Genomic DNA, 26,475 nt, shown 5'->3' with positions numbered 1-26,475 from the left:
TCATGACCATCATATCAAAGTCACCATTTTCTTAAATACGTTCTGTGACTACGCATATAATCTGCACATGCTCAATAATTAGATCACCTCTAATTACAGCTAGAGCTACTATGCTTATTATTCTAAAACCTGATCATCTTTTGATACTATAAAACATCAAAATTACAGCTCAGGGAGACAGATTTTTAGGCTGATAGGCCATCATATCTCCTGCTTTGCACCTAGCAATAAACTTTTTCTCTCTTTGAAACCCTGGTGGTTCTGGAATTGGTCATTTGCACACACCTGACAGAGAACCCATCACTTCTGACCAGTATCACAGCCTAACTGTTCATTTCAATATTACTAAAACATCACTAGAGCCCCTAATTCGGGATTGCTCTCAGAACTCTGTGACACCTTATTTTTAATATCCTCAATGAACAGTTCAAGATGTTGGACTGAGCACATACTGTAGCCTCTCCTTCTCACCCCCAAATCTCTAGAATTCATAGAAAAAAATTTAAAATACACACCTGAACTATAAAATGAGAAGGGGAGCCCTCTTTGGCCAAAAATTGTGGGAGCATAAAATCTTACAGGATCAATCTGATGAAACAGGTCAAAAGAAGAGTATCACTACAAAGGTGGGACAGAACCCCAAAAGGTTCTACACCTGAAAATACTGGATTCTTATGGCAGGAAACCAGGGGCAACAATAGGTTGGGGAATCAGATTTAGGTATCCATGTACATCTTTCTTCTCATTACCAAGCAGCAAGCAGCAATAGGGACCCTGCCTCCAGAAAGGAGCTATGGGTATAAAGGGTTGGAGGTGGAGAGGGAGGATATACCCAAGCCTAGAAGCCTAACTGCTAATATACTCTGCATAGTAGTCTCTTCTACCCCTTAACCTCTCTGAAAACAAGACTGGTGGACAAGCTGCAGCAGAGCATCCTGCCTCTCCTCTCCTCTACCAAAAGGTGAACAAACAATGGCAGCCAACTAACAGGGAATTTCAGCCACAAAAATAATTTAGAACCACCAAACATCTGATGAATTCCAACATCATGGAAGGAGTCACAAGCTGTAAACAGAAGGAAGAGTTTACACCTGAGGAAACTGATTAATCAAAACAGGACTCTAAAATATGTTGAATACCCTTAGACACAAGCAGATACTGCATCTATAAAAAGATTTACAGATAATGGACACTAACATTTTGATTTTTAAAACAAAAATCTGAATACATGGGCTGAAAAGCCAAATAGATAATAGCTGAAAAGGTGGGAGATCCAGTCAAGGAATTAGCCCAAAATACAGCTGTAAGACATAAGAGATGGGAAATATGAAAGAACAGGATGGATTCATAAGACCCAATATTATCCAATTGATATCCTAGGAGGAGAAAATAGAATATAGGGAGACAAGATACAAAGAAATATTAGTCAAGAATTTCCCAGAACTGAAACAAAAGAACCACCTGAATTATCAGCAATATAAAAAGGTCATATAGATATCTCAGTGGGGCTGATTCTTCACTCAATGAAAGCAGACTTAATTTGGGAAGCAGTAAAAGATCACTTAAAGCCTACTATGATGGAAAAGATGGATAATCAAATAGTTCTTGGTGACAATGTGATGTAAGTTAAAGTAGAGGTAAATTCAGAATATTTTCACAAGGCTCATATTTAGTTCTGACAATGCCTCACTCTGCTCTTAGCACCTACATGCAATTTATCTGGTAAAATTTGCAATTTTTCTTAAAACTTCCTCTCTTCTCCTTGTAGAGCAGCATAGAAGTGCTCTTACACATTCTACACATTACTACCTTACACATTCCTACCAGTAAAGCCCTCTCCTCCACTCACTGTCAACATCCCAACCACATTTCAAGGCCCAGAACAAGTCCTACTTTCCTGCCTTCTTTAGCTACATCTCTGTACTAGTATCTCTTTGTACTTGTCAATAGTATCGTGCATTTTAGTTTTTCTCTCCTATCAGACAGCAGGCCTCTGTAGAGCTAAAACAGTGCCTAGTTTAAAAGTGCTCTAAGCATAGTTAGTGTCCATTATCTGTAAATCTTTTTATAGATGCAGTATCTGCTTGTGTCTAAGGGTATTCAACATATTTTAGAGTCCTGTTTTGATTAATCAGTTTCCTCAGGTGTAAACTCTTCCTTCTGTTTACAGCTTGTGACTCCTTCCATGAGCATGAACAAATTAGAAGTGAGGGGTCAGCTAAGAAAGCAATGCCTTTCCTATATTCTTCCCCATCACAGTCCCACTAGTGGATACTAATACTTTCTGATGTGACCCCTACTTCTTCAGTCTCATTATCCTCAACTACCTTACACATTCCTCCCAGTAAAGCCCTCTCCTCCACTCACTGTCAACATCCCAACCACATTTCAAGGCCCAGAACAAGTCCTACTTTCCTGCCTTCTTTAGCTACATCTCTGTACTAGCATCTCTTTGTACTTGTCAATAGTATCGTGCATTTTAGTTTTTCTCTCCTATCAGACAGCAGGCCTCTGTAGAGCTAAAAGAGTGCCAAACTGGTGACCTCCAAAGAACTCCTTCAGGTACTTGTTTAAAAAAAAATCCCCAAGAGGGATAACAAGTTGAAGGATCAGCCACTGGCTACTAGTTATTTTGGTGAGATGATTTCCTCTGCCTGGGGAGAGGAGAAGTAGCTAGACGGAAAATGCTGGGAGATGACATAGACAAGGAAGCGTTGGGGTCCAGCAGGGTCACAGGAGTTGAAGTCAGCTATTCCACAACTCTCCTCAGGTCACCTCAGCATCTCTGACACCATCTCTAGTGACCCCATGACAAGACAGTCATAGAATCACAGAACTCCAGATCACGAAGGGAGCTAAGAGACCACCTCTCACCTCTGAGTCCTCCGAGAGGCATGATAATCTTCCCAAAAGCACACAGCTTTTTAGTGAGCCCTGAGAGCACAACCCCAGACTGGAGGTTTTGCTCTTTTGTGCTATTCCCAGGACTGCCCATTATTATAACCTGTGCTCTTATTAGACATTGAAGACTAATGGTAACTTTTATTGAACTCTTATCATGTGCCAGACACTCTGAGAAGGCCCTAATATGCTTTATCTCATTTCCTTCTCACAGTAACAATATTGAGAGGTTCTGTTTTTTCTCCCATTTTTCTGATGAAGAAACTGAGGTACTGAACACAGTGATAAAGGGCCCATCTGAACCCAGGAAAGAGATGGCACAGGAAGGGAGGCAGAAGAGCTTTGAGTTTCCCCTGTCCATTTTCTCATCTTTCAATCTGCCACGCCCTTCTACTAACTTGGCACCTTACAAAAAAATAATGGTCCTTCTTAACAGTCAACTCTTGAAGTCAGACCCCAACTTCTCAGGATAATCTCTGTCTCCTCTCTTCCCACAGTTGTTTGTGCCTCTGGATGCACACTTCTGCAATCTGACTTCTGTCATTGTGATTTACGTGGATCTGTTTCACCCAAAGTATTTGAGGGCAAGGATCTCTTTTTGTTCAGCACTATAGCCCTAGTACCCAGAACAGCAGTTAGGACAAGAAAGACATTAAGACAAACTATTGGTTTGAAGACATTAGCCTGCACATGCATATGCTCTTCATGGAATGGGACTCTCCACGGCAGAAGCCCAGAGATCCAGTAAGTGGTGATGCCTACTGCAGGGCTAACGTGCAGTCTTGGACAGTGTCTGAGGTAAAACCACAGATTGGATTTCACGATGTCATACATGCCTCTTGCTCCCCACCAAAATCTTTCTCACTAGTTCCATGGGTCACAAAATCTACCACAGATCATCAAACCTTCACTTGCAGAGTTGGAATCCAGTTGAAATGTAAAATCTCCAAGGTAAATTTCATTCACTTCTAACCTGGAGACCTCACTTTACTGGTCAGTGAAGGAAGTTTTGTTCTGGTAAAAGCCTCTGGGGACTCTGGGCCCTTGAGGGAGAAGACAGAAAAAGGAGCCAAGCACAGGAGTTGTTAATCTTGGATCTGTTGAGGGGCCTCAAGGGTGTGTGGGAACCCAGAATGGTATTCAAAGCATTAAAACATGTTGATTCATGAGTGTGGTTCTCCAAGGTGAGGTCCCACCACTTTTATTAGATTTTCAGGATGGGTTCAGTCTTCCAAAGAGAACAAGAAAACCTGGAGAAGATGGCCAAAGCTGGCCATTCATATCCTAGCCTCTCACCTCCCAGATCAGCCCTGGGCACCTGGGCTTTCAGGCCATACTGGCTGGCCTAAGACAGTGGTACAGAAAAAGAGAATTGAAAAAAATGGTAAAGGCACTGGGGGTGGAGATAGAGACTGGGGAGGAGAAAGCTCAGACAAAGTGTAAGGCATCAGACCACAGAACTAGAAAGGGTCATGTGGCCCAACCCCTTTGTGTTACAGATAAAGAAATGAAGGTCCAGAGAGGTTTAGTAACTCCAGCACTCTGCGGTCAGCCAGTGGCTCCCTGTCAGGGACTGCCTGCCTGGCCATGCTCTAGGATATCTTTGTGGCCTCACAGTTTGTTCATTAAATAACAGATAATCTCACAAGAAAACGCCATTAATGCTGCTGTTATCTGACTGTTTGGGTGGTGGGTGTAGGCCACTGCACTGCTGGAACTTGGCATTTAGAATTACAGATAGCATAAGAGAAACATTCTTCTATGGGCACATGAATGTGTCATTCTTTGATGACTTCAGGCCTAAAAAGCTTAACCTGCTAACCCTCCATTCATTTACTTCACCAACATTTACTGAGCATTTACTAAGTGGTAAATGGTAGCCTCTGGGCAGGCTGCAGAGAGGAGTGAGATGTGACTCCTTGCCCGGGAGGAATTTATGGTACCCAGGAAGCACGGTGACTAGGACCTACTGTAGTAAATCTTGAGAAACCAAGGCTTACACATGACTCTAGATCCTGCTATAAGAAACAGGTTCAGTGGCCTCTCTGGCTGGTGGCATCTATGCTATCCTAAGCATTGTACACCCCTTGGGACCTTCCATTGTTGATGCCAGTTTCATGGAAAACAGATCTGTGTGCCCCAGTGACCTTAAAACCAAGAAAAGACAACCAACGCCACTGGTGGGTGTACAGCTCTGGAGGTCTCACATAACCCTTACCTCAGTAAGGGACTTCACTTCCTCAGCCAAGGCTGAGAGAAGTTTGGGGACTGAAAGAGGTCATGGGGCTAGTTAGCCACAGAACTGAGACTTGGACTCAGGTGTCATGATTCTTCTTAGGCTGTCACTTCTGTGTTTTTTGTTGTTGTTGTTATTGTTTTGTTTATTTCTTCAGGCTATATACATTTGGCTGAAAAATCCATTTAACTTATCCCCTCTGATGACAGGCAATGTGCTAGGTCTTGCTGCACTGAATTAAAAATTTAAGCGTTGGGAAAATCTTAGAGAAATGACTGCTGCTGCTGTAGTGGTACCCAGCTGTACCCTTTCTGCCTCTTCCACAAGTCAGCATCTACCTGTTGGTGAGAGTGTGGTTTGGGTATGGGCAGCCCTTATATTCAATAGGCTCTGAGGAACCCATGGTGGGTCTCTGGCCCCAAACACTGCTTCCTTTTCTTTCTCATGGCCTGAATTGCCATGTTTAATGATCAAGAGCTAGAGACCATGTGGAGTACGTAGCTTGGGGACAAGGGGCTCCATGGTACAGAAGGGATGAAGATGAAAGCTGAGGTAAAAGAGGACGACAGAAATGTCTGCAAGCTCCAGTCCTGCTGGTAGTCAGCCAGCAAGCTTCTTCTCTACTAGTCATAAGTGTAATATCTCAGCCATTCCTCCTTATTCATCTAAGATGCTAGTACTTGGCTGTGATCAACCTCTCCTCGTCCTCCTTCTATCTCTCTGGCCACTCCTCTGCCTTTTTTGTAAACCCAGCTTATAAGGTTTATTCTCCTCTACCTGTCATTAAATTTTGATGTCCCTCAAAATACCTTTCTCACTCTATACAGTCTCCTTGGGTGATATCTTCCATAGGCCAGGATTTGATTTCTACCCAGACCTCCCTCTCCCACCTGAAAATCTGTGGGCGTCTCCTGGATGGTCTTCCTTCACTGACTCCATCACCACCTCCACACCACACCATTCTTCCCACTCAGCCAGAGTGATTTAGATTTTCAAAACATAAATATGATTTTGTTGCCCCCTGCTTATAGTCTTTCAATGGTTTCTCACTGCTCTTAGGATAAATGTCAACATCTTCAATGTGGCTGACCACATAGGATGTCCCCTAACACCATCTCCAGCCAACACTGTCCCCTGCTTTCTGAGACTGTTCACTGGCCTTCTTTCTGTTCCTTGCTGTTCCTTCTTTCTGCTTAACATTATGTTCCCAGCCCCACAAAACCCCTCCAGAAGTTCTCATTCACTGGGGGAACTGTTCGAAAAGGGTTTGTATCCTCTCCTCCCAAGCCCCATTCTGTCACCTTCTTGGGGACCAAGATCACATCTTTACTGCAACTAACAGCAGCCCCAAGGAAGGTGGGCAGCCCCCTGTAGGGACCCAGATCAGAGGGCAACAGGAAGGAAAACCCAAGATGACTGGGTCTCATTTCTTTGAGAATGGAAACATGAAAGAGGGCCAGACCAAGTATTTTGGGGAGATGAGGAGGATGAACACTCACTCTTAGGACTCAGAGTAGTTCAGTTCTTCTTTCTGCTGGATGGGTCACCCCCATTCTGCTGCAAGGTAGGGTCAGGATAGGTGAGCAGGGATGGCACCTCTGCAGAGGATCAGGGCTATACCAATGCATTCTATGGAGCCTGGGGTGTATCCTGACTCCAAAGTCCCAGACTCCGCTGGAGGTCATGATCTCCATCTCCAGACACCTTCACCTGCCCTGGCTCAGGATGGGGACTCTGGGGGTGGGGCTGGCATTTTCTTCCCCTGGGGTCAACAGAGCACTTAGTAAAGGTGTTATGATACCTGAGGCTCCATCCCAGGAACACTTACACCCCAAGAACAGGGGCCTCCATTCTGGCCTGGCTTATTAGGTAGTCAGAGCCCCTGCTTGGTACCCAGGACAGTGTGGGATGCCTGACCAAATAGGAGACCATCCTGCAAACAATATGGCAGGACCTAAAGAAGGAAGCATCAAAAAGCAGTGGAGAGCCAGTCATCTCAGATGGCCCTTGAAGGTGCACGGCACTTGCGGACAGAATATATATACATGGGGGGTGGCCCCCTAGCAGGGGGGAATATAAGCTACCTCTATGAACTCTAGGACCTTCCAATGTTCCTGCACCACCTTTTAAAGACCTCTGCTCAACCTGCCTGTGTGGTCACATCAGAATGTTCTGAGTGAGGAAAACAATGTACAATAAGATGAGATCTCATAGCTTTCATAATGTGACTGTGTGATTGTGAAAACTTTCTGTAGCCTTGCTTTACTTGGGACATTTCATGGCTTTAGAACTGTGGACTTGCAAACTAGAACAACTTAACGTCCCCATGCCTCAGCTGCCCCATTTGTAAATTGGATGATAATCACACTTGGCTCATAGGGTGGTTGAGAGAATGAATGGCTCAATATAAAGCACCTGGAAAAATGCCTGTCAGTGTTTTGTACATGTTAAAAAATTTCTAATCCTGCTGGGTCTTTCAAAGGTGCTCCTGAGGCCATTAAACACTTATATGTATAGGAAGTTCCATACTTTGCCTGGTTGTGCAGGGCCATAAAAATGACCATGCAAGCTGAAACCGTGCAAAGCAATCTTAATAATCAATGAGAAATTTTCTGTGACCTTTAAAAATTTTTGTCAGAACATTTAAACTTCTCTTATGGTAGGTTATAAGTGTATAGGGAAATGAAAAAAATTTCTCTTCTCTCTCCTTATCAAGAGTAGTTTGAACAGGTCTTGGCTTTTTCTTCCCTTCATATAGCTTATAAAATGAATTGAGCATCATTTTGATGCTTTGCTGAACTGACATATTCCTAAGTCTGGATCAGCTTCCAACATTTTCTCCTTCGTACTTTAAATGTTCTGAAATACCTTTGAGAGGTCTTTTAATGTGAAGTTTTTTGCCAGTATCACTTCCTCTGGGATGTCTTCCCCCTTTTTTACATAGCCACTTTTCTCATTTATGTTTTTAACATTGGTTTCAGGTTTCATCACTACAACAGAAAACTCTAGGTCCTGGTTGTCAGAAATTCTCAAAGCACTTACTTCAAAGAGATGCAAAATTCTACTTTGGAAATTAAAATCTTAAAAATCTCAAACTGTTCGAAGTAGCTTCTCATTAACAGAGGAAGCTAATGATAATAGACATGATGACTTTTCAGTGTCAACTTTTATATATATAAAATGTGCCTTGCACACAAGTGTTAATAACTATTTAAGTAGTGAAATAACAGAAATAGAATGACTCAACAAAATAATAAACCAACTGAATGGATTCAACTATACTGTGAAATTTCTGCTGTCAGAAGGCAGTCTTTGATTGGATTTTTAAGATTTCAAAATAGTGAAGGGGAAATATATTCACATATTCTTTAAAGAATTGTATGAAAGTTATGGCTTCTCTCCCCTCAATAAATGCAAAAAGGCAGATAGAACATTTTCTACAGAGTTTTAAAGAGTGTCTAAATAAACATGAGACTCTATCAAAGTCATAAATGCCACATTTCAAGACAAAAGATCTCTCTTAGGCTTGCTTGTTTTGACTTGTAACCACACAGTCTTTCAGTCCAACTACAAACCTCAGAACTTTAATACTAGGTAACACCCAGCCGCAGTATGTTTCAGAGCCACCGAAAGCTCCTGAAATTTAGGGCACTTTCTAAGAGAAGGCAAACCTTGGAGTATGCCACCTGTTACTGGTAATGCATTTATTGGTGGCTCCTTCTTTGGTACACATGTCTGTTCAACCAAATCCTCTTCAACTACAAATCACCATTTCTGACACTCTCTTTTGAGTGCACTAATATTACAAAAACCCGACTAAAAAGACAGACTCAGGGCAGGCCACAGTGGCTCAGCAGGCAGAGTTCTTGCCTGCCATATCAGAGACTGGGGTTTGATTCCCGGTACCTGCCCATATTAAAAAAAAAAAAGACTCAACAGTACATTGTTGAATAACACAGCAGAACCCCACATCAAACTGAAAAATTGACTGCCTTGCCCAGGAAGTTAGTCGCTGTGGGCACTGAGTCTACTGTTGGCAGCATTCTACTCTGCCTGTCTTCTCTTTCTCCCTCCCTCTCCATTCCTTATCTTTCTCTCTCTTCCCCTCCCTTTATTCTTCCTCTCTCATTCTTTTCCCACTACTTCTGACATTGGCCAATGGAAATGACTTAATCCAACTAGTGGTACAAAAGATTTTAGATCCTCATTAAAGCTGATAAAGATTGCCTGCCTCACTGAGACAAAATGAATTCAACAGACAACCTGAAACACCTCAGCAATACTGAAGAAACATGTTCTTGCTGTACAAGCTTACTATTAGGGGGAATAGTTTTGAGCAAGGAAAGAGGTTTAGGGATGGTTTGGTTTGGTTTCTTTCTTTCTTTTTTTTTTTTAATTAATTTGGCTTCAAGAGAAGAAGACTGCTTAAACAAAACCTGCTGATGAAGTCACGAAATGATTCCACCTTTGGAATGAGCTCCATTTCTTATGTTTTGGTAAGAAATTTGGCTCTCAATTGAGAATGTACGTCACTTTACCCACTCAAGGGCAAGATGATAAGGTACTTATCAGACAAGTGTCTAAACGAACCTGAGAGTCTATCAAGGTCAGAAAAGCCGTACTTCAAGCCAAATGATCTCTCTTAGGCTTGCTTGTTTTGATTTGTCACCAGAAATCTGTCTTGTCTATGTGTCCAACCACATTATAAAGCAGAGTGCCCATCTGGACAGTACAGTATCCTCTAAACCAAAAGAAGAAATAGAAGAAACTTTTAGGGGGAATTCTCTCATTTTTTTTGCCCCTTTGATTTCCACAGGACTTTAAATTGCTTCCTCTGAAGTCAAAGAGAGTAAGATGATTTTGGAAATGCTGAACTCAGCGCATTATAACATCACCAGCATGGTGCCTGAAGCCATGCCTGTGGCAACCATACCAATCCTGCTGCTCACTGGCTTTCTCCTCTTGGTTTGGAATTATAAGGATACATCCTCCATACCAGGTAAAGAAGTTATTTATTTCTGTATCTGAGGAGATTGCTTACTTAGGCTTTTGGTTCATAGGAGTAAAGCAAATTTGCAGAAAGAAAAAATGGAAGCCTGGGGAGATGCGTGACGATCACAGCCATGTTTGTAAACTAGGACTCAGGTGCAAAGATCTTTCATAGCAACTACGTGCTCATTCTAATTAGGCCATAAAAGAAAAATCTTAGCTCGTAATAGTTTCCAATCTGCATTTTGCTGCCCTAAAGTAGATCTGGCATAAGCATCCTTTAAAACAAGCTTGAGATGGCATAGAGCAAGGTAAAATTAAATTCCAATGATTTTCTTTAAGGGTTCCAATTTTACTCTTTTGGAGGTAAAAATGTTTCTGGAATGCCTTTCTTTCTCCCTTCCACTTTGCTTCATCCTTGATCTCTCCTTTTCTTGTATTTATCTCTTTTCTTTGTTCTGCTCTTCACTGTCTTGTATTCTTGGGGATGTGGTGATAGTGGAGCTACCAAAAGATTTAGAAGGGACTGGGCAGCAGGCAAAGAAAGAGGACCACTAAGAACTCTGATAGAACCCTGACGGACTCTCCAACAAGGTCTCTAGATCAATCAAAAATATAGAATAACATGATTTTCCAGATAATACAAATAGAAAGCCTACCACTCCACAATTAATGCTGGAAATATCAGATAATCTCCTCTGACTCTACGTTAGTTTTCAGTGAAAATTCCTCATGGCAGGTATCTGTCCCAAGTCCCACAACATAGCCAACATGACTTTATTTCAAGAGCAAGGCGCACTTTTAAGTGTGTGGTCAATCTAGTTGATCTTTTTGTTCATAGGGGTAAAGCAAATTTGCAAAAAGAAAAAATGGAAAGCCTGGGGAGATGTGCGAAGATCACAGATATGTTAGCAAACTAGGACTTAGATGCTGGGGAGTATGCTAGTTGATTTACAGTGGGAGGGTAAGGGACTGGTATAAAATGCCCAGTGTCTGAACTATTTTTTAAAATTTGTCCAATGACTACATGTCTCTCTATCTGATTCAGCCTGGTATTTTAGGTTACTTTAATACTCGATTTCACTTGATTTTTTTTTCTCTCTATTATCGTTTTATCTCTTTTTCTGTTGTCTTTTTATTTCTTTTTCTAAATCGATGCAAATGTACTAAGAAATGATGAATATGCAACTATGTGATGATATTAAGAATTACTGATTGTATATGTAATACTCGATTTAATGGAACATTCCATTGGTTTTGTTCTCTGCTCCCTGAGGGGGTCATCTCTAAAGGAGAGAGAATCAGAGTTGAGGGAATTCTCTTTCATGGACTTTAACCTAAACCTCCTTCACCCGCCACTCCTCATTCCTCACTGGACTTCTCCTCCCTCTAGAGGGCTCGTCTGATTCTGGGAAACAGTGCTGGGAGACTTTTCCTCCTTTCACCTATCATAGCCTCAGATGTTAAAGTCCAATCCACCTGTTTTATCAGGAAATCACAAGGAGAAAAAGTTAAACATTTCCCATCCAGTAAGCCCCAGGCTCTCAAATTCGCAGTATTAAGAAACAGAGAAGATAAATACATTTGTTAGAATTGCAAATTCCTGGGCCCTGCCCAAGACCTACTGAATTAGTCTCTCCAGGTTTAAGACCCGGAAACATATTTTAGACAAGTCCCGCCAGATGCTTATGCTCCTGGTGGTTGCTGTTGGTTGTTCTATTGTAACCTTGAGTGAGAAGTTCAGCCTGAGTGAGATAAAAATGAGAAATGGGATTCCTGAAGTACTGCTTTGGGAGGCTGCGTATGCTAATGCATTCTGCCCATCACTTCTAGGTTGTGACCTGATGCTATCATACACCAACAGGAAACATGTAGTACAAGGAGTGGCACTTAGACTGTCCGAGGTGGTACTCAGGGTTGCCTTTTTTTTTTTTTTCTTCTCTTAATGTCCCCAGATGATTTTTTCATGAGCAGCTAGAGAGCCACTGAAATGAGCTTTATCCTTCCTCCTCACAGAAGGGGAAACTAAGACCCAGAGAGGGTGATCTGCCTTGCCCAAGCAAAGCATTACAGAACCATGGGATTCAAAGTCCTCGTTTTGTAGGTGAGGGGTGAAAACCCAGAGCTACCCAGCTGGAAGGAAGGTGGGAGTGCAGGGCACGACCAGGGAATCCTTAATCTCAGGTTGGTCATTGTTTTGCTACCCAGGGAGTTTTTAGTTCCAAGCTTTCTCTCTGATAATGTGAGGTCTGGTCAGAATCCTCTCATGGCACAGACTGGGTAAGTTCCTGTGGTCCCTGGTGGGGGCTGAGAAGATGAGGAAATTTGCCTTGTAAGGGTGGTTCTCGCTGAGCACACTCCTGCCCTGCCTCTGCCAGCTCCCCTGAATCACTAGTTGTCTCGGTCTTGGCTTTATAGGTCTGGAGGAAGACCAGGATCATCAAAGACCTGAAGGGAGTTAAAAGGGGATAACGATGAAAAGCCCTTAAGTTAAAATACATAAAAGCTTCACACCCATTTCATTTCTCTTGTGGTCTTCACAGCAATCTGCTCAGTTAGGTGTTTTTAATCGTAGTTTTGTAGATGAGGAATCTGAGACTCAGAGAGGGGAGACGTCACACAGCTAGGAAGTAACAAAACTGGGGCTCCAACCTGAACTTCTGCAATCCGTATTTATGGAGGGGTGTTTGAGGGGCTGTGTAAAGACAAAAGAGATCTGGTCTCCACCCTGGACAAAGTTACATGGGAGTGACAAAGACCGGCAGGGGCACACACAGGCAGCTGGGTTAGTACCAGCGAGGGCTGTGGGAGTCTAGAGGAGGTAAAGAGTCATTCATACTTGGGGGTTCTTGTGAGCTACGGTTCTGAGAATGTGCACTACGTCCACCGATCTCTGTCCTGGTGCCTGGTAGACCCTCTTCCCGGAGGACACACAGGCAGCCCCAAACTGGAACACAGTCCTCTCACTCCAGTTGCTACACTCAGCCCTGGGCCCCACATCTCCAGAGGAGAGAGCTGGGAAAAGAACATGGCAACACGTTCCCCTTTTTTCCATTTATAAAATAGTTTCCCCCAAAGTGTACAGAATGACACTCAATGTCCTCCATCCAGCATCCCAGAAGCTCTTCATGTGCCTTTCAATTACATGCTTTCTCTCTCCCCTGAGGTAGACGCTTGCCTGGATTTTGTGACAATTCCTTTTTTTTCTTTTTCTTCTATAGTTTTTCCACCTAATTGGGCATCCCCAAACAACACAGTTTAATGTGACCTGGTTTTCAATATTTTTAGCAATTGAACCATATATTATTTATTCTTCTCTCTTGATTCTTTTGTTCAGTATTGTTTGTAAGATTCTCCCCACGGTGGTATGCAGCTGTCGTGTCTTTATTATTGTTGCCAAGTGGTATTCAATTATATCAACGATTCATGATTTAGTTACCAATTCTACTATTGATGGACATTTGGGTTGTTTCCATTTAGGGCTATTGTGAATAGTGTTACTGTGAGCTTCCTGTACACTTCCCTTGCTCCCCATGTGCAGGGTTTCTCTAGGGTATACTCTGAGGAGTGGAATGCAATATTACTCTATTAGGACAGACAGCTGGCGAGAGGTCTTGGCTGTTGGCTTCAACAAGGCTGTCTCTGCACAAAAATGCAGTGAAGTATTTACTGCTTCTCCTGGGGTACGAAAGAGGATCCTGCAATCCTAGACAACCATCCCTAATCTCCTGAGAAGCCAAGAACAGTCTAATGTGGATGTAACCAAAAATACATAAACTATGGTAACAACCTACCATAGTTTCTCCTTTCCTAGACCATTCTCTCCCCAGCCAGTGGGATAACACATAAATGTAAATGAAAAGATCACACTGTATTACAATTATTTGATTTTGTAATTTTTTCACATAGTCTCCTCTTCTCTTGACCCAGGACTGTGACGGAGACCAAGTAATACTTGTCATGAGTTACAGTTCCTAACTTCGAACTAGTGTCTGTACCTAGTAGGGCCTCAGTAAATGTTTGTTGGATGAGTTAAGTTGACATCTAATTGATCACTGAGGACCCAAAACTCTGATTATCTTCTCATTACAACATTCAGGCTCTCAATCTAAGCACGGAGTCCATCACAATCTTACCTTTTCCAGTGAATACAGCTCTTCACTATCATATTTTAAATATGAACGGCAGTTGTCAAATATTAGCATTTTCTACATGGCAACAAACTTTTAGATAAAAGATGAAAAGTGTAGCCTTTCGTTTGTGTGCCTTTGTTTCTTGTGGGCCTGGCCTGGTAACTAAATGTTCATTGAATAAGTCTATTTCCATATGGCCAGATGTTTGAGCTCCTGTGGACTAACTGTATGTTATAGAATATTCTTCCATTTTATCAAAATATAAATACCACCCTAAATAAGGATGGCATTGATAACCTCATCCTTTATATTATATATGCTTGCCTAATTAATTTTTTAAAATTCATTCAGGAAACATTTATTGAGCACTTACAATGGTCCAAGCTGTAAATATCCAGCAAAGTATTTTGTTATTACGCGTGTTCTGAATTGATCAGAGGTCTGTATACCTGTTGACATTTTAAGAATGTGAATATGCAACCAAATCAGCTTGTTTAAATCTTTTAAAGAACTTAATGAGTTTATTTTAATATAAAGTCAGTCATCCACTTTAAAATATGGTATTATCAGAACAATCATAAAATTAAAAGCCTTTTGACAGCGTTTTGTTCTGTGAATATTAACAAAGACCTTCTCCTAAAAAGAAAAAGAAAAAAAAAAAAAGAGCTGACAGTCTTGTCCATATTAACCCAGCTATTACAAACTTAAGGACCAAACATTACTTCTGAATTTAGGACTAAACATCTAATTTACATCATTCAGAGAAAAACTTAAGTTATCTAGATTATAACACAACTTTTGCCTATGGAGTGAGGGCGCAGTCTCAAATAGTTAAGCACATTTTGGCTTCATAACTATTCCTCTGATAGAATGGAACCAAAGAAGAAAGATTTAGAAAAGCTAATTTACAATGAAACTCCTAAAACGACTCCAAAAAGTTTTTGTCTAACCTTTTATCACCACCAGTAAAATCAAGCTACCAAGTTTGACATAAACCGGGAGAAAAAGAAAAGGATGTTCTTTCTTTAGACATTCTCTTTGCAGACCTTGTTTTTCTCAGTTAAAAGAATTATATTCAAAACTACAATCCACCTCTAACTGATTCATTTCATCAATTGGGATATTCAAACCAAAAGTTTTCAGGCAAAACCAGGCAGTCAAGCAGATCTATCAGCGTGTCACTTGTCCTAGTTTTTGATTTGAAATCACTCACACAATTTAATATGGCAAGAAATTAGCAAACACATAACCTAGTTCATTCAGACTGAGGTGATTAAGACCAAATTGAACTGATGCAGTGTGGATACTGAACTATTTTTATTTTATTTTTATTTTTAATTCATGGAGGGATGAGGAGCCTCACGTTAAGCTTGCATTTTTTTAATCATCATATTATTAGGAATTCACACATATGTACATCAGAAGTTGTAAAAGAACATTTAGATATAAAGAACAAGAACAGCGTTAACAAAAAGTAAGTTGCTACTTTTGGTGTTGCTGAGATGCTGACTGTACTATGATTACGATGACTTTCCTAGGTCCTGGCTACTATTTGGGCATTGGCCCCCTCATTTCACACGGCAGATTCCTATGGATGGGGATTGGCAGTGCCTGCAACTACTACAACAAGATGTACGGAGAATTTATGAGAGTCTGGATAAGTGGAGAGGAAACACTCATTATTAGCAAGTGAGTCTGTCAATACTCCGAGACATAAAATTTTTAATTTGAGAAGAGCTTTTTCTTATTTTAAAAAACAACTTGTTTTAATATCTTGATGCAGTTTCTAATGCCATGATTTTACCACTGATATGAAGGTGAGCGATTCTCAGCTGAAATTCCAGCTCTACAGACAAGTGGAATAATTGGGCTTTGCTTGAGGCCAGAGATACATAGGTCAAGAACTCAGGAAAGGTGGAAATTATGCAAAGTATCTCTGGGCAGTAAATGCAGAGGCTTCAAATCCAATTAATTCGCTTTTGACAAAATGTACTTCAGGGAGCGGCATTATCTTTTCTGGTTTCCTAAATTTTTTTTATCTTATCTCTACAAATAAGCATTTAAAAAAGCAGAGCCTGAGCCAAAAAAAATCTAACTGTATCAATTTGCTAATGTGATTCTAATGCCAGACTGCCAAGCATCTAAACAGGAAAAAAGACAAAAGAAAGAGAAGCCGTTCATATACTATGATCCTATGTATGACTGTGGAGGTGGCGGTGGCTACCGACTAAGTGATTTTAAATCAGGAATAAAATTGGTTATTAAAAAAAAAGATTTCTCCCCTACCCCCACCACTGCACTGTTCATATTTTCTGGATTAATTTAACAGGGTGAATTCACTCTAAGGTAAACCAAATATGCATCAGCTTACTGTGAAGAACTAGTTTTCTTTGTACTGATCATAGAAAATGAAGAATTGCAAACACAGCATATTTCAGTACCTTCGAGATCTCTTTACTAGACTTTTAACAAAGCTATCTGCTAATGCTTTCTCATTAATGGATTGTTATATTTATAATCCCAGACAGAGTTTTATCCACAAACTAAAACTAAGGCAGTTTACTGATTTATTAGAATTATCCGTTCACATACACGACTCTTGCTCAGAAGTTAAGTAAAAAGTACTTTTTTCTGGAAAGTACATTATTTTTTTCAGGCCAAGATTACTCACCTCATTTCATAAATTGCTGTCGTGTCCTCAGAGCCCAACTCCGAACCAAATATCTGAAAGAAAGGGGCAGGGGAGAAGAATGCATTATACCTCCAGCCATTTCAAACCATCCAGGAATTTTACTTCAGATCTGTCAAATACCTCGAGTTTTACCTGCGTTTTTGTGCTTTGTTTCTCTTTCATGCAGTTTGCTGTTGTGACACCTTTAAGAGTAGCTACGTTAGACCATGTTTATTCAAACAGAACGATTTTAGTTGGAAATGTCACTTCATTAAGTTCATTGTGAAACAGTCTAACGCGGTCCTCAGAATGGTCCCTGAATCACCAGCATCAACATGTCTGGGAACTTGTTAGAAATGCACATTCTTCAGTCCCACCAGACTGACCAAATAAGAAATTTGGGGGATAGATCCTAGCAGTTGTTTTAACAAGCTCCTGTGTGATGCTGATACACATGCCAGTTGGAGAACCGTTGCTCTAATGGCTGATTCATAATTATTCTTCGATTTTACCTCTGGGTTACAGAGCTCTGGTGAATTAGTTGTGAATTCTTGACTTTCATGCTTGCTTTCCAGCCTTTTTCAATCCAGTGTCTGCTTCCCTATCACCAATTTCCCTCAGCAGACAGGTGAACTGACCCTCAGGATATTTACCCAAAATGACATCTACCTGCAGCTCAGAAGCTGAAGTAGTGGTTCTCACCCTGGCTATATATTAGGACCACTCAGGGAGCTTTGAAAACTCGAATGCCCTGGCTGCACCCCAGACTTTTAGACCAGTCTCTGGGATTGGGACTTGGGTGGGTATTCATATGTTTTAAAGATCCCCAGGTGATTCCCAAGTGCAGTCAAGCTTAAGAACCTCTGATTAGAACGGGGGTGGGGGTGTAAGAGATCTTTGAGTTTAGTAGAAGCCCCTAAGCATGGCGTAAGTGGTTTTATCATATTGTATTACCCTTGAGTCTAGATCAGTTGGTGAGGTATAAAACTAGAATTGAAGAGACAAATGAGTGGATTTGAGACAGGACCGGTGTACTAGAACAGAAACTGTTCTTTGGGACATCACCAGATAAATTCCCTGGATCCCAAAGAGGGATTCTCACCTTGAGACAAATTACTGAAGAAGTCCTTGCTACAGTGAGAGGCAGTGTCTGATTGCTCTGCTTTCAGAGAGCACACAACCAATGCAGCCCTTCCCCCATGTTCTTCCAGTTCTTTGCCTGTCCTGTCTGCTCAGGCTTTTCTCTTTGTCAGAGTCTTTGTGTTCTCCTTAATTGCCTCAGAGTCGCTTGATTTTGTTGTTAAAGGCTAAGTTCCCCGCAGGAATAGGACATGTTTGTCCCAATCTCTTTTCCTTGCCTGCTCTTGAAGTCCCTTCCAGAACTACCCGTACCTCTTCAAAATAAACCCCACTGGACCTCAGAAAGCTTTTTATTTTTATCTGAAGAGTTGATCAGATTTTTTTTCCTTTTGAAAGTTAGACGTCTGTAGTCATTACAACTGTGTAGCGTTCATGATCCAACTTTTCAGGGCCTTTCCAACCAGCACAGTCTGGTTTTGAATGACCTAAAACTCAGGTTTTGGGGTAAGGACCACCTGGTCACGTGTGGATACGAATATGCAATTGCCCCAGGCAGGTACCCTGGTGTGGCTTTGCTATGCTCGAAATTAAAGAGCGTCTATGGATGTATATGAGACTATGTCATATGTATACATATTAGTATATGTCATGAATACAAAGAAAAAACAATGTGATTAGTATTGATAGAGGGGAACTAGCAATTAACATACGAATTAAGGTTATAATTGCACATCTGTTTTAATTATGTATAAATTTACAAGGGATTCCTTCTTTTTTTAACACATTTATTTACAATTTATTATATAGTAAGGACTGGATAATCCTAATTTATAAGTCATTACTGGCTCTCCACTCACTCATCAAATAAATATCTATTGAGAACTAGAACGATACTAGATGTTGGTCTAGGCTCTGGGAATACAACAATGAACAAATCAGCCAAAAATCTCTACCCTCTGGAACAATATACTGTTAAGAAATCAGCAATAAATAAAATATATAGTGTATATCAGTAGACTATCCAAACATCTCAGTTTTCCTGGAGCTGGAGGGTGCCCCAAGAAGTGAAATGCTTGGTATTAAAGCTGGACAGTCATGGTCAAACCAGGATGGTTGATCACATTTACTATCAAGTAGTTACATGCTCTATATAAAACACTAAAGTAAAAAGGGATTGAGTAGTGCCAGTTGCAGGGATGAGGTGTAATTTTAAATCAGGCAGGCCTCATTCAGAGGAGGCATTTGAATAAAAACCTGAAGGACATGAAAGAATGAACCATGCAGAGATCTGGAGGAAAGGCATTCCAGACAAGGAACAGCAAGTACAAAGGCCCTGAGGTGGAAGCCTGCCTGAAATGTTCAAGGAACCACAAGCCTGCCAGTGTTGGTTGAGTGGAAGAATAGTGGAGATGAGATCAGAGAGGCAATAGGGTAGCGAAACATGCTGGGGTTGTAGGCCATTTTAACAACTGCTTTTTACATAGGATGAAATGGGAAGCCATTGAAGAGTCCTCAGCAGAGGAGTGGCATATCTGACTCATTGGTGTTTCAGCAGGATGGTTCTGACTGCTGTATTGAGAAATGTTAAGGGAACAGGGGAATGGGGCAGAGAGACAAATTAGGAATTTACAGGGATAATCCAGATGAAAGGATAGTGGCTAGGCCAGGTGATAGTAGTCAAGTAATACAAGATGATCAAGTAATGAAATACCTTCTGGATATATTCTGAAGGCAAAGCCAACAGGACATGCTGACAGATTGGATACTGGGTGAGAGAGAAGGAGGAGTCAAGGTGATGCCATGATTTTTGCCTTGAACACCTAGAAGAATGAGATTATCTTTATCTGGGATAGTTCTCTTCTAACTGCTTCTATTTTCTCGGTAAAATAGAAAATAAAGTCTTCAGCTGAAACTGAGCAGGAAGTAGAACATTGGAAGAGCCAGGGAATGGGGTATACTAGTCTTCTAAACTGAGACAGTGAATAGACTAGGGAAATGCAGTAGAATTACCAGACAACTTACGCTACCCCCTGTCCCTTCTGAGCTTGGAGACTCACTTGGTCACTCCTAAGTGGTGAGAAATCCCAACAGTCAGTATGACTAGTCCCTCAGTCAGCGTTACAGGGTTGCCTGCAGAGTGGGAATGAGGTCTCTACTGTGGTCTACTTCAGGACTAGGATCCCTAGTTCATCACCAGCTTTCTCTCTTTCACTTTCCCTTTTACTCTGATTAGACAGCTCCAACCTAGTTTTGGTTAATGATCTTGTTCTGATTGGTCCTCTGTGGCCAGAGGACATTATGCTTACTGCGGGGACTCACTTCTGCTGTGTCTGCTTTGTCCCTTGCCAAGGCTGAGCCTCAGACTCAAAATAGCTGAGATGTTGACGCCCTCTAAAGGCCACTGACTTGTACTTAGCATTTTATTAACTAAGGAACACTACTGGGTTTGTCTTTGTTTTGGGGTTTTTGTTTTCTTTCTTTTTTTTTTTAAATAACAAATCTTCAAAAGAAAGCACAATGTATGTACAAAAGATCTAGAGGTCAGAGCACAAAAATAAATTGTGTTCTGGTTGACCTCTAAATGTTTAAAATGTTTAGATTCCAGCATGTGAACAGATTTTACAAGTTACTTAATCTGTTTTAATTATAGAATGAGATGGGGACGGTAAGAAAAGTTAGAGTTATCAAATCTATTAATAAGAATTCCAGTCCTTCCTATAGCATGATTTTTCTATATAAGGACAAAATTTTGAGCAATTTGTCAAATTAATTCCCAGGAATATAAATAGAAGCATCATCTGGATTTTAGTTTTCGTTGCTAAGAAGAAGAAAACCTGTACAAAACTTGGGATCATTTGATGAATATTATCTGGACTCAAATCAAGAGGATATTTGACTTGATAGATAGTGTTTTGATTTGAAAACAGGATTTTTTTTCCTGAAATAAATATTATGCAAAGAATTTATTTGTATAATAATATATTTTGTTCTCATTTCTTAGTACTGCTATAATTTCAAGGATTTGCTTTTAAAGTTTAGACTAGGAATATGAACACATCACAAATGTGAGTTGCTAATATGTAGTCCACCACCTAATTCATTCAGGGAGAGCAACACTTTTTTTCTGCCCAGTATCTTTTATGGGAATCTATTTAGCAGACTTTAACTGAACATCCTCTAAGGCAAAGTCACTCTTTTAGGAGGCAGATGCTAACTTCGAAAAGGAAGAGCAAGTGTTATTGAAGGCAGTCACTCCAGCCCAGTTTGTACCAGTTGCATGTAACATGGGAGCCACTCTCCATCCTTGTGAGCTATGTTTCCTGAAAACTCTCAGGGTAGGAGAATTTGCAAATGAGAAATATACCAGTGGAGTTGCAGTGAACATATGAAAATCTGTGTAAATATTAAGTAAGAACAACAGCTGAAACTAAGATAACTCCAGTGACATTTTATGCATCATGAATTTGCAGTACTGGGTACCATGCAATTGCTTTCCATTTACATACCAGAGAATGTTCAAATTCTCCCTCCAGCACAATATCAAAGAGACTTTCATAAACACAATTTTATTTTTTTGCAGTAATGTGAAGATTTTCTTTCCATTCCTCCACTCAAGAGTATAGTCTCTTTCTAATTTTATATTCCCTGCCTCTGGATTCCAGCCCTGGTCCTGGGATAACTTCTAATCTTGAGGTGGGAAAAGCCTGGGGATCTATATTTAACTGACCTAGCAGAACCGAGTGGATTAGTTCCCAAGCCCAGTGTCAAAGGTCGAATGGCTTTAGCTCTGCCTGTGACAGATTCCCACCAGGGCACACAGGGCAGGCAACTTTTACACATGGTCTAGCTCCTGCCCTATTAATATGGCTAAAACACAAACTAAGAACAGCTTACCCTGCTTCAGCTTTCTTCGTCTCTCTCATAGTTGCACCACAAAAAAACCTCTACTTTTTCTTTACTAACTACTTTGCCTCATTTTTAAAAAAATATTTTTATTGAGAAACTCCACACACATACAGCCCAACCATATTAAACAACTAATGGCTCACAATATCATCACATAGTTGTGTATTCTTCACCATGATCATTTTTAGAACCTTTGCCTCACTCCAGAAAAAGAAATAAAAAAAAAAAAAAGCTCATACATCCCATACCTTTTAACCCTTCCTTTCATTGACCAACAGTATTTCAATCTACCCAGTTTTTACCCTTTCTCTCCCTCTGTTATTTATTTATTATCTTTTTTTAAAAACTCATCTGTCCATACTCTGGATAAAAGGAGCCTCAGACACAAGAATTTCACAATCACACCTGTCAACATTGTAAAAGCTATATATTATACACTCCTCTTCAAGAATCAAGGCTACTGGAATACAGTTCAACAGTTTCAGGTACTTCCCTCCAGCCACTCCAATACACTATAAACTAAAAAGGAATACCTATATAATGTGTAAGAATAACCTCTAGGATAACCTCTCAACTCTGTTTGAAATCTCTCAGCCATTGGGACTTCATTTATCTCATTTCTCTCTTCCCCTTTTTGACCAAGAAGGCTTTCTCATTTCCATAATGACAGGTCCTGGCTCATGCCTGAGAGTCATGTCACACATAGGGAGGAAAGGGCAATGAGTTCGCCTGTCAGTTGGCTTAGAAAAAGGCCACATATGAGCAACAAAAGAAGTTGTCTGGGGGTGACTTAGGCATAATTATCAGTAGGTTTACCTGCAAGTAGGTTCTACTTGCAGGAATAATCTCCACAGGGGCGAGCCTTGAGGGCTCAGTCTATTGAATCGGTTGTCCCCACTGCCTGCAAGAACATCAGGAATTCCCCAAATGGGGAAGCTGAACATTTCCTCCTTTCTCCTCAGTCCCCCAAGGGGACTTCGCAAATAATTTTTCTTCTCTGCCCAAATTACTCTGGAATATATCACAGCATCACACTAACCTGTACAAACCAACAAGATCTCACACCCTATTCAAGATCCCATGTAATTATGGTCTTCAAGTAAACTGACCATACAAGTTAAATTAAATAATGTGGTCCCAAAATATAAATTTTGCACCAAATACACATCTCTCCCTTTGGCCCTGCAAACAGGTTGAAATTTGAAAATATGGGCCGTATCATCCATTACCCATTGTTCTGATTTATCTTAGACCTATCCAGATCAGCTTCATTCATATATCTAAATGAAGTCAGATCACTTTTTCACCTTTTTTAACAGCTGCTGAATGTGATAATACTGACTTCCATTGCTACAGTGCACTGAGTCTCAAGTGTCACCTAAATACCCAAAGTTTCTGGGAACGACCAGATTATATACAAATATATATATCAGTATCTCAGGGCCAGAGAACTGCCCAAAGAGACATCCTTTAAACTCAGCCTGATAACCCCCTGGAGGGGCCAGGCCTGATTAGAGACTCTGGAGGATGGGTAGTACTAAGCAGAATTGCTGGTTTCAAACTAAAGAAGTTAAGACTTCAGCAATTTCAACAACTGCAACACCCAACTATGAGGCTCACTCTTGCAGAGAATGGCACTGTCTGGAGTACTGCCAGACGGTGCCTGCAAAGCTACAAGCTCTCTTGGCTCTTATGGTATTGAGGGTAAGCTTCTTAACAGCCTTGAATTCTGAACTCCAGTAGTGGGTAGTATTTTGGTGACTTGCAATCAGAAAACAGAGGAAAAGAATAAGTGTGTGTATGTCTATCTTTACGGATACTCGAACACAGAGTCAGTAGGCAGAAATGTTTCAATTGAAGAAGGATGATCTCATGCTAACAGGAGTGCTTATTCAACTGGAACACTAGAAATCATGCATTTGGATCAATGTGCATTTTCTAAGTGAGTCTAATAGACAAGTGTATGATCATCAGTTCTCCTAGCCCTTCAAAATCAATGTCAAGGTTTTGCTTTCTTTTCAGGTCCTCAAGTATGTACCATATAATGAAGCACAGTCACTACAGCTCCCGATTTGGCAGCAAGCTTGGGTTGCAGTGCATTGGCATGCATGAAAACGGCATCATATTTAACAATAATCCAGCCCTCTGGAAAGAAATCCGACCATTCTTCACAAAAGGTAAACAGGGGCCTGGCTACATGCTGATCTTCTGTCTATGAAAGTGCTTTTTTTTCAAAATCAAACTTTAAATTCTGCTGCTTCACAGTTTTGAAATAATCATAAGAACAGCTACTATTCATTATGTTTACTACACTGCACGCACTGCTCTAAGCATTTAACATTTTAATCTCACAGCAACTTCACGCAGTAAATACTCCCATTACCTACATGTTATAGACAAAAAAAAAAAAAAATCAAGACACAAAGAGGTTAAGTAACTTGCGCAAGATTCCAACCTTAGTAAAAAATAGATTGGAATATAACCCCAGGTCCTGTCTCTTTAATCATCACAAATTTTACCTTTCTGTTGGTACACAGAACAATGCTATTGAAATGAAAAAAGACATGGAGTTCTAAGAGTCATTTCAATTAAGAATATAGTATGTTAATCACATGTTTGATTTAAATAAGGTTGAACAATGTGTTTGCTGAATCTTTGACAGACAGCCCAGATGCTTTAGCAGAAAGCAATTCCTGAATGAAATCAAAGAATTTTAGACTGGGAAGGACCTGTATATGTCATCCAGCCTATGAGTTTTATAGCTGAGGAAATGAAGTCCTAAGAGAGACTGTGATTTATGCCCAGGCAATATAGTTAGTAATGGAAGAACAAAGACCCAATCCTAAACCTCCTCATCCAGTGAGCCCATAAATATATGATGCTGAAATGAAGCAGCTGGGGATATACATGACCAACCTTTGACATCTTCATCAAGGAAGATAATCACACCCTGGAAACCTTGTGAGGGATGGAATCCAGGACTAGATGAATCTTTGATCTGACCACAAATTAGTGATATTCTTCCCTCCAGCCAGCCACTGTACTGAACCAAGACTCTTCCTGCATGGCTACCAGGGCAGGAAAAAGCCATGCCTGTCCCAGCTGAGTGTTGATCTCCCCTCCGTAGAGCTGTTCGACACCAAGACTCAGTATATCTCTATTGCAGACAGTCCCATTATATTACTTTCCTATTGCTGCCATAACCAATTGCCACAAACTTAGTGGCTTAAAAACAGCACATTTATTATTTTACAGTTCTATGAGTCAAAACTCTTGACAGTGGCCCCCTGGCTAAAATCAAGGTGTCAGGAGGGCTGCATTCCTTTCTGGAGATTCTAGGAGAGATTCCATTTCCTTGCCTTCTCCAGTTTCTAGAAGCCACCCATATCCTTGGCTTGTGCTCGCCTTCCTCCAGATTCAAAGCCAACAATGGCGGGTTAAATTCTTTTCAAATCACATCTCTCTGACTCTTCCTCATGTCATCACATCTCTTTCTGACTATGACCTCAGCTGGAAAGGGTTCTTCCCTTTTAGGGATTCATTTGATTGGTTGGGGCCATCTGGATAACCCAGGATAATTTCCCTAACTCTTCATCCTTGGTGAAGTTTGCTAAAGCTGCCAAAATGTAATATGCCAGAAATAGGTTGGCTTTTAACAATGGGGATTCATTAAGTTACAAGTTACAATTTTAAGGTCATAGAAATGTCCAAATTAAGGCATCAAGAGGATACCTTCACTGAAGAAAGGCTGGTGGCATTTGCAGTTCCTCTGTCACATGGAAAGGCACATGGTAACACCCATTGGTCTTCCTCTCCAAAATGTCTTGATGGTGTTTTCTTTCTCTCTCAGTTTCTCTTGGCTCTGAGCTCTCTTCAAAATGTCTCTGGGCTTCTGTGGATCCTTGCTTGTTTCTCCCAGGGTATTTCTGTCTAAGAGCTCTCTCTCCCTGAGCTCTTTTAAAGGACTCCAGTAAGGAGTAAGACCCACCTTAAATTGGGTGGGTCACATCTCCACAGAAATAACCTAATCAGTAGGTTCCACCCACAATAGGTCTGCACCCATATGAACGGACTACAAGAACACAGTCTTTTCTGGGATACATATCATATTCAAACTAGCACAGTCCTTAACCTTAATCATATCTACAAAGTCCCTTTTTCCATATAGGGTAACATATTCACAGGTTCTGGAGATTAGGACCTGGACAACTTTGGGGGATTATTATTCTGCCCAACACTCATGATGGGCTAGATCAATTCCCCCATGCCTTAAAAAATTATAGAATCGCATAATGGAAAGTATATAGGACTCCGGGTTGTAAGTTGTGGATTCAAGTTCAAGCGCTGTCACTTACTAAGTATATGACTTTGGGCAAGTTCTTCAGCCTCTCTGAGCTTCAGTTTCCTTACCTACAAGAGGTATTAAATACTACAGAACTTACATTCTAGGGATGTTGTGAAGATTATATGAGAGAATGCTTTGAAAATGGTAAGATCCTATGGAAATATAAGTTTTATTTTTACTTTGTCATTTGGCCCAAGTGTATTAGGCATATATG

At 40.7% G+C, this 26,475-nt stretch overlaps 1 protein-coding gene across 5 annotated transcripts in view; it reads left to right on the top strand.

Moving 5' to 3' along the window:
- Positions 1-26,475, top strand: part of CYP19A1 (cytochrome P450 family 19 subfamily A member 1) — a 121,579-nt gene that overhangs the window by 80,090 nt on the left and 15,014 nt on the right. For 3 of the 5 annotated variants that reach the window (XM_077127889.1, XM_077127886.1, XM_077127887.1), the window contains 3 exons: positions 9,954-10,136; positions 15,798-15,948; positions 23,939-24,093. In XM_077127889.1, the coding sequence (XP_076984004.1) occupies positions 9,992-10,136; positions 15,798-15,948; positions 23,939-24,093 (451 nt within the window). In that variant the 5' untranslated portion in view covers positions 9,954-9,991. Of the gene's footprint in view, positions 1-9,548; positions 9,634-9,953; positions 10,137-10,171; positions 10,438-15,797; positions 15,949-23,938; positions 24,094-26,475 lie in introns of those variants that run through there. The other 2 variants (XM_077127888.1, XM_077127890.1) reach the window with 2 other exon arrangements.

This window comes from Tamandua tetradactyla, chromosome 14, assembly GCF_023851605.1.
Source record: "Tamandua tetradactyla isolate mTamTet1 chromosome 14, mTamTet1.pri, whole genome shotgun sequence".
NCBI lineage: Eukaryota > Metazoa > Chordata > Mammalia > Pilosa > Myrmecophagidae > Tamandua > Tamandua tetradactyla.
Note: the sequence above shows the minus strand (reverse complement) of the source record. Positions and strands in the feature narration are given on the sequence as shown.